This window comes from Acanthochromis polyacanthus, chromosome 9, assembly GCF_021347895.1.
Source record: "Acanthochromis polyacanthus isolate Apoly-LR-REF ecotype Palm Island chromosome 9, KAUST_Apoly_ChrSc, whole genome shotgun sequence".
NCBI lineage: Eukaryota > Metazoa > Chordata > Actinopteri > Pomacentridae > Acanthochromis > Acanthochromis polyacanthus.
In genome coordinates this window covers 26,960,943-26,976,029 of record NC_067121.1, presented here as the reverse complement: position 1 = coordinate 26,976,029, position 15,087 = coordinate 26,960,943, and the positions used below count along the sequence as shown (strand labels likewise).

The 15,087-nt window shown below is 41.1% G+C and overlaps 1 protein-coding gene across 1 annotated transcript; it reads right to left on the bottom strand.

The window, feature by feature from the left end:
• Positions 1-328: 328 nt before the first annotated feature.
• Positions 329-15,032, bottom strand: LOC110956557 (protein AKNAD1). Its single transcript, XM_051953717.1, has 20 exons — positions 14,519-15,032; positions 13,247-13,462; positions 11,744-12,822; positions 11,561-11,635; positions 11,316-11,433; positions 10,508-10,656; positions 10,374-10,433; positions 10,158-10,291; positions 9,880-10,072; positions 7,962-8,137; positions 7,362-7,544; positions 6,919-7,063; positions 6,672-6,766; positions 6,371-6,576; positions 6,167-6,275; positions 5,885-6,061; positions 5,635-5,735; positions 4,830-4,944; positions 3,723-3,891; positions 329-3,584 (listed from the first exon to the last, which is right to left on the bottom strand). Exons 2-20 carry the CDS (start codon positions 13,449-13,451, stop codon positions 3,414-3,416), a joined length of 3,660 nt encoding a protein of 1,219 aa, XP_051809677.1. The 5' UTR covers positions 13,452-13,462; positions 14,519-15,032; the 3' UTR covers positions 329-3,413.
• Between the last annotated feature and the right edge of the window lie 55 nt (positions 15,033-15,087).

Below are 15,087 nucleotides of genomic sequence, written 5' to 3'. Positions count from 1 at the left end.
GATGGTGACGGAAACGGAGCCACAAAGCTGCCCGACAGAAACTCAGTAAGAAGACACTGTTAGAGTAGCTGGCACAGGTCAGCAGGGATGGGCATCAGAGGTGTCGAATGAGTACAGTAGCTACAAGGACAGAAGATGATAGTCAATCGAGGGTTTTTCCTGAAACACAATATTACCAATATGACCTACATGTAATGTGATTTAACTCTATCTCCTTTTGAAAGTGGCTCTTTGTGTGTTTTGGATGACTAACAGTTTGGACATAAGTACATTTTTTTTAAAAAGGCAAAAGTGTTAGGTGACACTCGAGTACTGACAGAGACCTCCATAAAAACATCAAGTTTAGGTTTATTGCTGAGTCACATTGTACTGTAATGGTTACTGTTGCTCTCAAGTGGACAGAATTTAGCCTCGTTGAAATGCATACATTACTGACTTAGTCATTTAGCCTACTGTAGTGGATACAGTGGATGTATTGAATTTTTTTGGTAACATACAAACAAAATACTGTTCATTAGCAAAAAAATATCAACTCAAACCTCAAAATACACAGGCAATATTGTACCAAAATGTGAATTTTTCAGAGTGCTTCAAGCAATTTTAGGCTTCTGTGTCTTTAATAAATATAGAAACATGCAGAAAAACAAAACAAAATTAAAGCTGCAAGCAGCGATGGACGGGTCCTCGTATCCTTGCTGGTCGGCGAATCCATGCATGTCCACCAGGTGGCGTTGTGACTAAGAGTGTATTTGGGCCAATTGATGCCATCAGGACTGGACTATGATCACACATGTAAAGCTTCAGGCAGATCGGAGCATGTACAGCTAGTTATAGAGCATTTCCTTCCATCCACCAGGTGGCGCTATGACTTTGGCTGAATATCTGCATGTGATTGTCATCAAGGCAGAACTCTGATCACACATGTAAAGCTTCAGGTACTGAGTTGTACAGCTAGCTAGGTACCTTATTTGTCACGTTGAGATAAAATGGAATAAAATGTTCCCTCTCCAGACTTTACAGTAGAGCCTGGAAGTTGCCTGATCTCAGACCAGCTCTGTGTCCCAGCAGGGCCATACATTCATTATGCCTGTTTGCCCGTAGTGGGAATACAAAATATATGTAAATATAAGTAAACGGAGTGCGAGATCTCCCTGGTCGATAGAGTGCTTTGAATTTCATTATGTAACAAGCTGTCCGGCCGTTATAAACGAGGCCCGTGAAAAAGAAGTGATCGCTGGATGTTATAAAGATGAAATGTAATAGTTTATGCCACCATGAATCTGATTGTAACGTCCACACTATTAGAAAGGCCGATAAGAGCATTTATGACTATTTGCTTGGTGTCATAAAGGGAAGTGGGCTGTTTGATTAATATGAGCAGCTGGCCGGTTCCAGGTTCAGTACATTCTGAAGCTTGATGTATGTAACTTAGAGGTGGTAATGGGCCGGTTTATATACTAAAATGTGATCTGTCACACATGAGAGATGAGCAGAATTTTGACTAACACATCCTGCATTTACCCCAAGTGCTGTGTTTGATATGCACGCTGTGTAAATGTGGGTGAGTAATGCTTTTGTTTTCACCAAAGATATATTAACTCGAGTGACAAGATACTATCTGCGGATTTGGTTTATACAAAAGTGTAAAACTTGTTGGTTTCCTCATTCAAAAAAACATATAAATCTTGCTCAGATTTACGCTGCAGGGATGGATTATATTGAGACTTCACCCATTCAATCAGTGTATCAGCTCAGCAGTTTTTCTTTCACATGCATTTTTTTTCAGCAGTCTTGCCAGTGAAACAAACCAGCTAAGGTTTGATCTCCGTTGAATTTACATCGGGATTAATAAAGTATCTATCTAGCTATCTATCTATCTATCTACAAATACTGTTGCACCTCGACTGTTTTTTCTGCGACTCATCAAGATTTCCACAACAGTTCCAACAACACGATCTAAAAATCTGTCATGAGCGAACTGACAGCCATCGACGTTCAACTTGGATCAGATGCTGCCGCTCCAGTCGGAGGCCATCAGTGGTCAAAGCTTCCTCCTCTGCAGGATCCATCGTCTCTATTTACAGTCCATCCGTCCAACTGCGTTATTGATCTTGGCCTAGGTCATGGAGGTTTGGCATGAAGGTGGGGTGGGGTGAGGACACAGAGGAGAAAGCTTCCCCTGGGTGTCTCCAGTGCCAGCTTCCTCTTATTTAGCATTTGACCCTGCTCTTGGCTTTACTGCTCAATGCAGCAGCCTTATTTTCAGCACATAGTCGATGGCTGCCAATATTTGGAATAAAGTCCCGTTGCTGCTCTTCAACAGAAGCTTAGAAATACTGTAAACAAACACACCTGTGGATGGGTTCAGACCCGGACTGATGTCCATCATATGAAGTTTGGTCCAGATTGAACCATGTGCAGCTGAGATATAAATAATTCAATTTTCATGGCGAAACATCGAAATTCGCCGCGCCACCACAGACACGCCCTTTGATGACGAGTCACCATTTTCTCTGGGAATCATCATCAATGTGTTTAGGCTTATGTCACCAAATTTAAGGTGAATCTGATCAACTTGCTGACAATAGTACATCAAAGTGTAAAAAAATGTGTATTTACTGATGTCACAAGGTGGCTCTATGACTGTGACTGTATATAACTACATGGATGTCGTCAAGGCAGGACTCTGATCATACATGTAAAATTTCAGGCAGATTGGAGCATGTTCAGGCGAATTAGACACCACTTCCTGTTTGATGGCAAAGGAACAATATTTTTGGGAGTCGCCATGGCCACTCCCTAAAACTTTTGCAGAGCATTTTGATAAATTTTCATCAGGAAGGACTGTTGCATATACTGGCCAAATTTAAGGTGTCTCGGACTTACCCCCGATGAGTTATTAATCAGAAAAAATTTACAGCTAATTCAAGATGGCCGACTTCCTGTTGGGTTTAGGGTGTGGACGTGATTGACTTTTTCGTGTGTCTTGATGTGCTGCATATGCCCCCTAAATATTGTGGCTGTAAATGAAACATTGTGGCAGTTGGCCTAATGACCACTTTTTCAATTTTACAGGGGACGCTATGGAGCCATTTTGCCACACACGTGCAAATCCCATAAAATATCAAATTTTTCACCAGTCCTGATGTGCGTGCAAAGTTTGACACATTTGAGCTGCCAAAGTGGAGTTTGAAAAGATGGGAAAAGAGTGAGGAAGAAGAAAAAGAAACCCTACAGTTTCAATAGGGTCCTTCAACACCATCGGTGCTCGGACCCTAACAAACTGAGTACAGATGTATGTCCTTAAATAACTCAAAATCAGAGATGTAATTATTATTAAAATATATGCTACATGAGCCCCAGGCTGTGTATGGAATTCTGATAACGGTTTAAACTGATCAGTTCTCTGCGTTTTATAAATCCTGGTGTTTTCTGCCCCCCAGTGGCTGCATGTTGTGCAGTTTTCTGTGTAGCTGAGCTTTAGCCAGGTCAGCAGACAGTCTCCTGGCCATGCGGTCAGTGGTCCTCTTCATGCTGCGAGCCACCTCGATAGCCTGATCCAGAGTCTTGTTCATGTCTTCCTCCTGGGAAACCAAAGGAAAGTCTCCTTTAAGCTGAACAGCATGAATATACGTCACAGCAATTACTTGTTCCTCTGTTTTGAGATGAACAACTGATGTTCTTGTATGTGGAGAAAACAGCAGACACACATATTCAAAGACCTTGCTCCTGCTGCGTCGGCTCGTCCTGCTGCCGGTCTTGGAGGCCACTGACGCTGGAGACAGTGTCCGCTGGAAGTAGACGTTGCTGGGCAGGAGCGCTGAGTCTGACTGAGTGGAACGTTTTCTATAGTGGGACGTTGGCTGCAGTGGTGGCTCCCTCATTTTGTAGCTTGAAGATAGATGAATGGATAAGAAGAAAAACAGAGTTATATAAAGTGCCTAAAAAAAGTATTGACTTTGGATGTTTTCCCCTTTTATTGTCCCCCTCAACATCGAATCACAGTCAATTTACTCTGGCCTTTTTGACAAAAATTTACCAAAAAAGAATATATTATGTCAAAGTGAAAACAGATTTCTAGGAAATAATGTCAATTAATTAAAAATGCAAATATATAATAAGTGACCGCAGAAATATTGACCTTCTTTAGGTCAGTATTTAATAGATGCATCTTTGAATGCAATTACAGCACTAAGCCTGTATAGATAGGTCTCAATCAGCCTTGTGCATCTGGATGCTGCAGTTTTACCCCATTCTTCTTTGCAAAACTTCTCCAGCTCTGTCAGGTGGCACAGGGGTCCTGAGGGAGCAATCCTTTTCAAGTCCAGCCACAAGTTCTTCATTACATTGAGGTCTGAGCTCTGACTTGGCTACTCTAGACCATTCATCTTGTTGTCTAAAAAAATCTTCTCCCAAGTCGCAGTTCTCTTGGAGACTTGTTGACCTCTAGGATTTCACTATAGTTTACTGCATTCATGCTACCCTTTACTTTTACAAGCTGTTTGGGGCCTGCATCAGTACATAATGTTGCTGCTACCACCGTGCTTCACAGTGGGGATGGTGTGATGATGTACAGTGTCTGCCAAACATAGCTCCATTTCGGTGTCATCAGACAAAAAAAAACCTGTCCTTTAGTTGACTTCAGTTGGCCTCAGGTGAACTACAGTCGAGATTTTGTATATTTTTGTCCAAAAAGCCAAATTATATAGACCATGATTCAATGGTATGTATACTTTTCAAAGGCACTGTAATTTATTAAGTTCATGTGAAACTAGTTATTTGTAACCTTGCAGCTGGAGCTTGCATTGCACAGATGATATGAATTTTACCTGGCTGGCAAACTGCTGGAGGAACTGTAGCTGACCTGAAGGAGAGGCTTCTGGAGGGACGGAGAGGAGAGAAGATCCCATCTGTCCTTGGAGTAAAAACTCTTCATGATGGCTGCTGATTACAGAAACATGAAAAATTCAGTTGTGTCCACCCTAATAATACCCAGTACTATACGCATTGACAGTCATGGTGTTTGCATTTTAAGCTGCATTATTAATTCCGGTGCGCTATTCTCCCACAGCAGTTATGATGTGTTGAATAGTGCAGCTCAGAAAATACATTTATTCTATTTTACATGCTTTCCTGGATTAAGTTTCTTGATGTTACTTGAGTGTAGTTCTCCATAAAAGCTGCTATTGGTTTCATTTTGCTATTCTAAAAACCACATGAAAAGATTGCTTACTGTGTGCTCCTTTCTTGACCTTGCTTTCAGACGTTCCACTATTTTCTAATTTAAAACCAATGTTTCTTCCCCTCCCTATGGGAGGACAAACATGATGCTCAGTTCAGTCTCTGCTGTAACTACAGCTCTGACCTGTGTTGGATTGTGTCGTCTCCTGAAGTTTATATTGAAACTCAGTTGTTGAGCACAAACTTCTACCACCTCTCCTGCTCCCTACAGGTGAGTTTATTTCCTGTGACATTATTTCAGAGCAGCTCGTGTTGCCACTGCCTGTACCTGGAGAGAAAAAGACCAAAACTAATTACACAGGGGAAGACCTACCTCAAACACATAAACAGAAGTTGAGAAACTGACTTAGAAACAGAGCAGTATTTTAAATTTGTTAGACGGTGGTGGAGTACCTTTGCTCTTGCTGGGATCCATATCTGATGAGATCCAGTCTTCTATCTTCACCTGACTGGATCTGAAGTTACTCACACTTCTGCTGCTTGACTTCCCCGCACTAGAGGTTATAATAAAATGGTCATTATGGGTTCGTCCTGCCTCATACATTATTGTCCTAAAACATGCACATCATTGATAGGTAGGGTTTGTGGGAGTCAACCAAAACATCCCATAAATGCATCCTAACGAGGAGGATCAGATACTCACCTGTTACATCCTGGTTTCTGGTGAATTCTAGTTTTAGACCTGCGCTCCTGACGCTCCTGTTTGTATTTTGAGGTGAGGTAGTCCATCTTTTGTTCTAAATGCGGTAGCTGGACTAAGCCCACCTCCAGGTCCTTCTTTAGCCTGGAGACCTCTGACTGTAAGGCCAGGATAGCCTCACTGGTTACACATGAACACACAGACATGCTTAGATGAGTCTTTATCCGTGTTAGTGAAAAAGATGCTTAAAGTTTTTAGCAGTGCTGCAGTCCTAAACATACTGACTTATTACAAGAGCAGGAGTACAGCGGGTTGCTTCTGTCTTCAGTATCCATGGCTGAGCTGAGTAGAGGCTGAGATAGATGAAGCTGGGCAGGCAGATTTTGGTCAGATCCTGTTTTTTTTTTTAGAGGTGGAGAAGAGTTCCTGAATTCAGTTTTAACCAGACAAGATGGCAAAAAAAGTGAACTTGAAGATTGGTTTAGTCACCCTGCAGGCAGCCTGAAGGCTCCTTAGTGGTGCTCTCCACCCACAGCTCCACTGCAGCTGCTGCTTCACAGTGCTGTGTTTGGACAGAAGGGTGGGTGTCGGCCCACTGGTGGCCGGGCAGGGCAGCTGAATGGATGGTCGTCTGCAGGTTGGAGCAGGAGCCCTCACTGTCTGAGATGCTTACACTTTCATTCTGGGAGTGCCCGCTGTAGAAGAGATCAAGCTTAAGATTCTGAAGTTAAATTAACATGATATCTAAATAGTGACTGTGGATCAGCCACTAAAATACTCTGATTTGTACCTTTGTGAGAGGAGATTTGGTTGAAATGATCCAGAGGCCGATTGATTCAAGTAGGAGCTCCCAAATCCACTGTCTGTCTCTGGACTCACAATCCTCTGCACCCCAAAAAACACAACATTATTTAGAATACTGTAGCATGTGCATCCTACACACTACTACGCTTAGACAGCATCCAAAAAAACATGTTGTGTGGTATTAAACTTTAATTCTAAGGCCTGGTAGAAGCCAACACACATCTGTGACTGACCTGTGAGGTGTTGAGAGGAGGCTCTGAGAGGCTGTCTGAGTCTCTGAGTGCATCAGACGAGCTGGAAACCTCCACTGCCAGACTCACACAATCACCCAGATCACATTCACCCTTTAGGTTCAGGACACCATCCAGGGTGCTACAACTGCAGAAACAACACATGAGATATTTAAACATATAGAATCTGTAGAAGAGAGTGAAAACTGAATGTTTTGTTGGGAAAAGTAGTATTTTAGAGTGGGACATGAAAAGTATTGTATGATAATAAATATATCTTCTTATTCTAGAATGACAATACAGACTGTATGGGAAACAGCTGCCTCATATTGTAATAGATTACATGCACAAGTCACACATTAATTTAAAGGAAAACCAGCATAGAGAAACTACAACACAGTTGAGTCACAGGCAGCTGTTTTCTATGGTCATGGACACCATCATACCACAACACTGAGCTGCCGACTGTCTGCTGCCTCTGTCTCGATGCTGAACTGGTTCCATCCCGCTTTGCTAAGACGCCCCTGTGATCGATCACCTCTGACAGAACAGAGCTCCTCTTCTCTTCATTGCCTTCCTCATCTTCAGCTGTGTGGACGCTCAGTCCCTCCAGAGAGTCCAGTGAGACCCTGAAAAAGGACAGAGAGGAGAACCTGCACACCCAGATCCAAACACTGTGTTCCTCCTGCCCATTGGCACCTGACACCAACACCGTACCTGAAACGGTATCTGCTCACAGGAAGGCTGAGAACGTGTCCATTGTATGAGCTCAAACACATACGTAAGCACGTCTCAAAGCATCAATAGCTGGACACAATAAAGTGGTGGAGAACTACTTTCATTTTTCTGTGTACAATAAACACTGGTGAATAGTTACTTCCTATATTCACTGTTTGTTTCATTCTGTTGACCTACTTGTATATTTGAAACTTAAAAACATTCATTATTCCCAATTATGAGATAGTATTCAACAAGAGAAATATCTATTTTAGGAATTTATATGCTAAACATTGCTTCAAAAGTATGAAGATAAATATTATTGGTACCGTGAATGATGGTTGTTACGTCCAGAATTGTTCATTAAGAGGTCATCAGTGACGAATTCACTTCTTTGGTCTAGTCCACCATTTATATGGACCTCACTGGCCTCTTCCTCTTCTCCTTTTTCTTCTCTCTGTACGTCCACCTCATCACTCACAGTGGAAAAACCTGCACTTGGCCCCTGAAACATGAAACCCAGTGAGATAATTTACAGTTAGTGTCAACATCAGAACACACTCAGCATCTCCTCCAGGAGAGGATTTATCACAAATGAAGCTGAAAATATGCTTCTGTGTTTTATCATAGAGAAATCGTCATCTTTGCGGATTGTAAAATTAGTTTCAGTTTGATAAGATCACCGTAGGGATTTGCTCATGTTTACCAGGTGTAAAGTTTACCATCGCCAACTAGTAGAGTGTTAGATTGCAAAACATTTGGTAATTAGCACAGCTAGTGCAGCTGAGGCTGAAGGGTTGTCATTAGGTTTGCAGGTATTTGGTCAGTTTTGGATGAACAGAATTTACAGTGTTGCTCTATATAAAGTCATTTTACTTTTCATTTTGTTAAGTTTCTGGATGTTTGGAAGAAACAAAAGCTGAATTTCTTTGATTATTTATTTTTAAAAATTGGAAAAAAAAACTTGAATCAACATATTTCTAGGCACCTACGGGTGTTACCAGTACTTGAGAAAAATATGGGGACTCAACATAATTTTAATATTTTACCGTTTAAATATTTCCCCCCTTATTTGCCTCCTTTCTGCTCTGTGTAAGCACACTCCAGTTTAGATGAGAAGTCCTTGAATTTTTGTCACATGCTGATAACTGTAATAATGATTAGAGCTGACTTTCTTATTTTTCTGGCTCTGATAAATTGTGTAATACTGGTGAGCTTTTAAAATAGAACATTTTGTTCAGACCGTTTTGTGGGTTTTTGGGGTGCAGAGGATTAAACCAAAAGTGCTAATTTACTAGTAGTGTCAAAGCGTCACCACACACTGCTATACAATAACAGGGATTAATAAAATTAGTGGTCAACAAGAGTTTATTCAGTAGTTTATGGGGTTTATGTTGCTGCATCATCTCAGAGTTTGAGTTCACTTCTTTGTTATTTGGGTCCCAACACTAAGTTCTATAAAATATTTTGGCAGAATTTGGAGAATTTCATGTTTTCAGATCTGGGAATTTTTACCTTTAAACAAAATTGGAAAAAAAATCTTCCCTGGAAAGCTAATTTAAGGATTCATTATCTCAAAAAAAAAAAAATCACTCACAGAGCCATGAAATCTGGTGACGCTGACATTGTCTACAGCAGATCAAGATGATTTAAAGGCTCCTACAGAGGATTTTTTAAAAAAAATTACCGACCTTTGAAAATATAAAAAATGGCAGAATTTTCAAACGGAACGTTCAGTGAAAGTGTCTATATTTCCTACTAAAACAGTCTGTAGATGAAATTTGACCAACTTTTGTTTTCTCTAACATTAGAAGAATTTTATGTGTTTTAGTTAAGTAGAAAATCTGAGGCGACGGAGAAAGGACACGGACTGACCTGTACAATAACTTTCTTATTGATACAAGATGTATTTCAAGGTAAGTATAACTTGGATCGTACAAATCAATTAAATTTAAGACATTTTAAAAGCTCAGTGTGGCCGATATTTAAAAATCTGAGTGGATATGCGTTGTGGATGTTTGAAGTTCAGTTCTTCCCACAGTAAATAACATAATTTTGAAATACAGTAGTGAGTTTCTTTAACTACGTTGCATCTTTACCAGTCACAATAGTCTTACATTTCATGGTAAAGCATCCAATATTTTTTACTGAGCTGTGACGAAACATGCAATTCTTCGAGCTCTGGTGCTGAAGCAGCTAAAAGCAGTGAGTGTGTTGAGGGTAATGATGTGTCTGTGAGTCTTTTACCTCATGCAGGGATGGCGGAGATAAAAACATGGGCATGCAGAGAGGACTGGACTTCACGTGCTGTGACGCTGTTACAGGTGTGGGAGTGGACGATGAGTGGGGTGGAGAAATTTGCTCACACACGTTTTTGTCTATCATCTCCTTTATGTCTTCAAGGTGCATCCCTATCCTGAATATGTCTCCCTCCACTAGTCTGCACACACGACAACACACACACACATGAATATCCACACACATGAAAGGATACATCGGCATGACACAGTTGTAGTTTCTTTAACCTGTTTGGGTCGAAGGTTCCAGTGTTCCTGGACAGGCCCATGTAGTTCTGCATCTCCAGAGCTCTGTGCTCATCCTTCTTACTCATGTATTTCCTTTCTAGCTGGTCCTGAGCCTCCATCATGCTCCTCAGCATCTGGCAAAAGACATTTTTTTTTACTAGTGGTGGTCTTTTATTTGGACTACCACTAGTACATGTGTGATGTAACAGTTTTCACCATTTGCTGTTCTTCTGTGCTTGTAGACTTGGTGCTTACACTGAATTTGAACTCTTGCACCTGAATAGAAGAAGGTTTAGAAATGGTTCAGGATTTTTTATTAATTAATGACAATGCAACACTTTCAAACTCACCTTTTGCATAAACTGGCTGATGATGTCTCTTAGCTCAGAGGTCATTCTCTCCCCGTCACTGGGATCATCTTGAGGCTGGCTTGAGGAAGCTGTGGTCGCCTCCTTAACAGCGCTGCTGAGAGCTGTTTCTACCTTTTTACTTAAGTTTTCTGAAAACAAACCAACATGAGAGTGATACAGCACACCCTTCATTACTCAAAGAAAGCATTTTATTACACCGCACATGTCACATTTTCAGAAACTAAGGCATTACTTTAATTCTTTTCTTTGAAACAAGAAAAAGGCTCAATGGCATATCTCAGAGAGTCAAAATGGTACAAGCAGTTGACTGTACTGCCTCAACATAAAAAGTTGTAACTAGCTGATTGGTAACTGTTCGTTACTGATTATGAGTTTAGGAGCTGTAATTCATTAGATTGTTGCATTACAGACAAATGTAATGAAATTACAGTTGTGCATTACTTTGTAATGATTTACCTCGAACGCTGCACCAAAATAGACAAACAAGTTTAAAGCAACACGTAATTTATAAACTTCTACTTTCCTCCTCTGGGATTTTTACTGCCACAATATCTTATTTTAGGATGATTCGAATCTTACAGTAATCATTTTATTAGTAATCAGATACATCAACTGTGGCAAATTCAGATTATTATTTCCATGTCTAAAGCTGTTTGTGTCGCTTGAATAATGTCATCTGGCTTCATTTCTCTCTATGGATACCAGTTGCACTTCACTGCATAATTTTCAGGTCGGGCAGCAAAGCGTTGGCTTGTCATAATATCAAATGTCAGACACTGAAATGTACCTGGCGGTGAAAGGTGAGGAGCTCCAAGATGGCTTCCATCCACTAACTCGCCCTGATCAGCATCAAGGTCGTCAGCATCGTGCTCTAAATCAAGCATCAGGTCTGAGGAGGGCTGAGCCTGTATGAAGAGATCCATAATTTGGTAACTTGTACTGAGAAACTGATTTTGAACTCATTTGGATTTCTAAAAGTACATGTGATTCACACCAAATAAAAAAGAAAAGGAAAGAGAAGAGATAACTTACACTGGTTCCCAGTCTCATTTGGTCTATGAGGTTCTCTGCCTCGGCGTACTTGGTTAGTAATTTATCATATTCAGTCTTAGGAAATCAGAGACAAATTCTATGTTAGCCTTGTGTGTAAAAGCACTGCTATGTCATGGTATGAGGAAATACAAGCAAGAGAAAGTCGATTCTGACGGTTTCTACCTGCAGGTGATGCACCAGCGCTGGAGGAGACTGTTTGTCATCATCTCTGAAGACATATGGCTTCTCTGATGGCTGGACTGAATCCTCCAGGACTCTACTGATCACATCTAGCATCATTGGAGAAGACTGGGCTCTGTGCATGGTGCTCTGGCACTGAGGTACAGATCTAGTTGGTCCACTTGGAGTTTTGGGGATTTTTACCTTAGGGGCCACCTTGGAGAAGTCAGGAAGGGGGTAGTGAACTTGGCCTTGGCCGTACTTCATCTCAATGAAGGATCTTGTTCGCAGCAGAGGGACTCTCTGCACCTCCTCATCCTCTTCCGCCCCTTCTTCCTTCACTGCTCCAGCACTGACATCCCCACTACACTGGTTTGACTCTGTACTTACAGACTCCGACATATCGTTGTCAGCAGCAGCAGATGTAAAATGATCAGTTTTCTTTTGTGTCTCCTCTTTTAAACTTGCATTTTGTGATGCAATATTACTCTCTTCATGATAGCTGTCTGTGTGGTTACTACGAACAGCTGCACTGTTGTATGTTGGAGCCGAGCTAAAGAGAGTGTCGTCCACGCTCTCCAGCAGAGACACCTCCGGCAGGGTCTCTGCCTCAATCAGTCTGCCCGGTCGCAGCAGCTCCTCCTGGGAAAAGTGTCGCAGCAACACCTGGTTAATGTCTGCAGGACCAGGGCACGGTAGAGCAACCACACTTGGCTGGGCAGCTTCTAAAACGTTCTCCTGTTTGCAGCTGGCATCTTCTGGCAGCAATTCAAACACACCAGGAAGCTCAGGGCTTGCATGAACAGTGCATCTTCCATCCGAGTTTTCATTTTCCTCGGAGCTTCCTGTCTGGTTGAAGTAGGGGCTTCCCAGGTCACCATCAAAAGGCAGGTCCTCCTGATCCTCATCGCTGGTATTTTGCCCCGTGTCCTCATACCCCTGGTCATTCATGGTGTTTGGTCTTTGAACAGACACATGCAGTTTGCTGCTTCTAGTTTTGCTCTTTTCCACGCTCACACTCTGATTGCTAACGCTGCTGATCTCTGAGGAGGTGTCATTTAAGGGCGACAGCTCTGCGCTCCCTGCAAATTAAAGGACGCAAATTACATAAATACCTAATTAGAGGGTGACAGTGAATTATTGAAGCCTGTTTGCTATGGCTTTCTTTTTTTAAAAAAAGATTGCCAACCATTAACAATGAGAGTGATCATTTAGTCTGTGGCTCTGAATATGAAGTATGTCAATACATTTATCTCCATTTCAACACCTTTAGGTTTGTTATATTTCAAGTAACCAAACAACAAATAAAATATTTCACTTACTGCTATTGCAACATATCAGAAGTGAGCCACATCACTTTCCATTGTTTGGAATAGAAGTCACTTTTGAACTAAATTTTATTAAATTTCCAAAAAACTGTGACTTGTTCTGAAACTTTACATTCAGAGAACATGATGTAATCTTTGACAGATACAAAAAAAAAATCCTTATAAAGCTTAAACTTACCACTGAGATGGATGCTGGCTTCAGAGGCAGCAGACTCTGCTTGGGACAGTTGTAAAGCTAAAGAACTCTCCAGATCACTGAAGTGCAGACTTTCATCCTCACTGAGGTCCACAAAGATGCTCTGCTCAAAGTGCTTCTCCCAGAGCACAGTGGGCTTGTCATCGCCCTGAACATCCTCATGTGATTCCTCTGGGTCTCCCTCCATGGACACTTTCTCTACAACACAAAACGTAAGTGGACACTCCATTCAAGAAAGGAGGATGGAGCACTAGGTTCATCACTTAGCAACGTAACATATGAACTGACAACACTGGATGAAAATGTGCTAAGCTGTCAATTATTCAACAATTAACGCGTTGTGCACGCAGATGTTTGTGTGACCTGAGTGTATAAAGTGTTTAAGGTGTGTGTGAATTATGAGTGTGGGTGAAAGGGGTTGCGTGACTTTAGAGAGAGACAACAGCAGAGGATTTCTAACGAATTCCTATAGTAAAAACAAAGCAGTAATAGCATAACAGAAATATTTTAGCTAAAATATGTTCTCATACATGTGTTTTACAACATGTGAGCAGCATTTAATGTTGTAGGTCATCAGAACAGAATTCATCAATACATATTTAATATCTCGATAGTAAAGAAATTTTGAAAAACACATGCTGTGCGTGTAAAATCTGGAGAGTATATTAACTGGTGGGGCTGAAGAACATGTAAGAAAAATCCCATTGCAATTGTGATTTATTTTCCACAAAAAATAAAATAAAAATCAGCATATACTGAAATTATGATGCCACTTTTCTTGCAGTCTGTACCAAAGAAGCATCCTCTTCTGCCTTTGGAGAACATAATTTATAGGAGGCAAGTCTGTAACAACACAATGCAATGCTTCATTTATAAAATATGTTAGGACAGTCTCACCAACATTTATTTTGTGCTTGTCTACATTGATGTTTTCATATTATTTTTTATGCATTTTTCAGCACTAATTACTATATCTGTCAAATGTCATAAAGCAAATTAATTTATATATTTGAAGTACAGGAAAAATAGTATAAAGTTGCAAAACCTGGAAACATTCATGCAAAGAGTGATAAAATTCTATTTGTCAGGTGTAGTGTTTGAGTAAATGTACCTCCCATGGGTGAGAGATCACACGTGTGAGTACTGTGACAGCTCTACTAGAAAGTAATACAAGCTACTCAGGTGCAGTGTTCAAGTCTATGTAATATTTTCTATGTCATGGTGTGATATTTAATGTCGGCTGCAGTAACTTACTGTGGTTGTAAACTGGTCCTTCGGCTCTTTAGTTCTAAGTTGATCCGGTCCACAGCCGTCCTCCTGCTCCTGACATCATCTTGAAACCAGCTACAGCATTTCTCCCTCTTTCTTTCTTGACATATGGCTTCACAGACAGGTTTAGTTTCTGCGGCATCATTAATAATGTAGTTTACACGGCAGCGCTGACCGTCTGGACCCGGCCTGGCAGCGTGAAGAAGCGGTGCTGGTTGCTTGGTAACGGCGCTGAAACCCCTCACAAAAGACCAGTGAAGAAGTTAGCTTTAGCAAGTTTAGCAGTTTTGGACTGTCAGCCTCAGTGCATTAGGTGTTTATTGAGATATTGCTTGTGTCTTTTAAACCGTCAATAAGCAACACACAGGAGCCATTGTGAATTTAAAAAGCAAAGGTGTGTCAAACACAATTAAAGTTGTGTTTGTCTGACGCTGACAGCTCAAGTATACGTCACCTCTTTTCTATTCAAATCGATTGGTCCAATGACTGTTATTCGGGGCGTGGCTAACTTTGAATGCCGCCTTCTGATTGGCTATTTGTCGAAAACGCAGTAC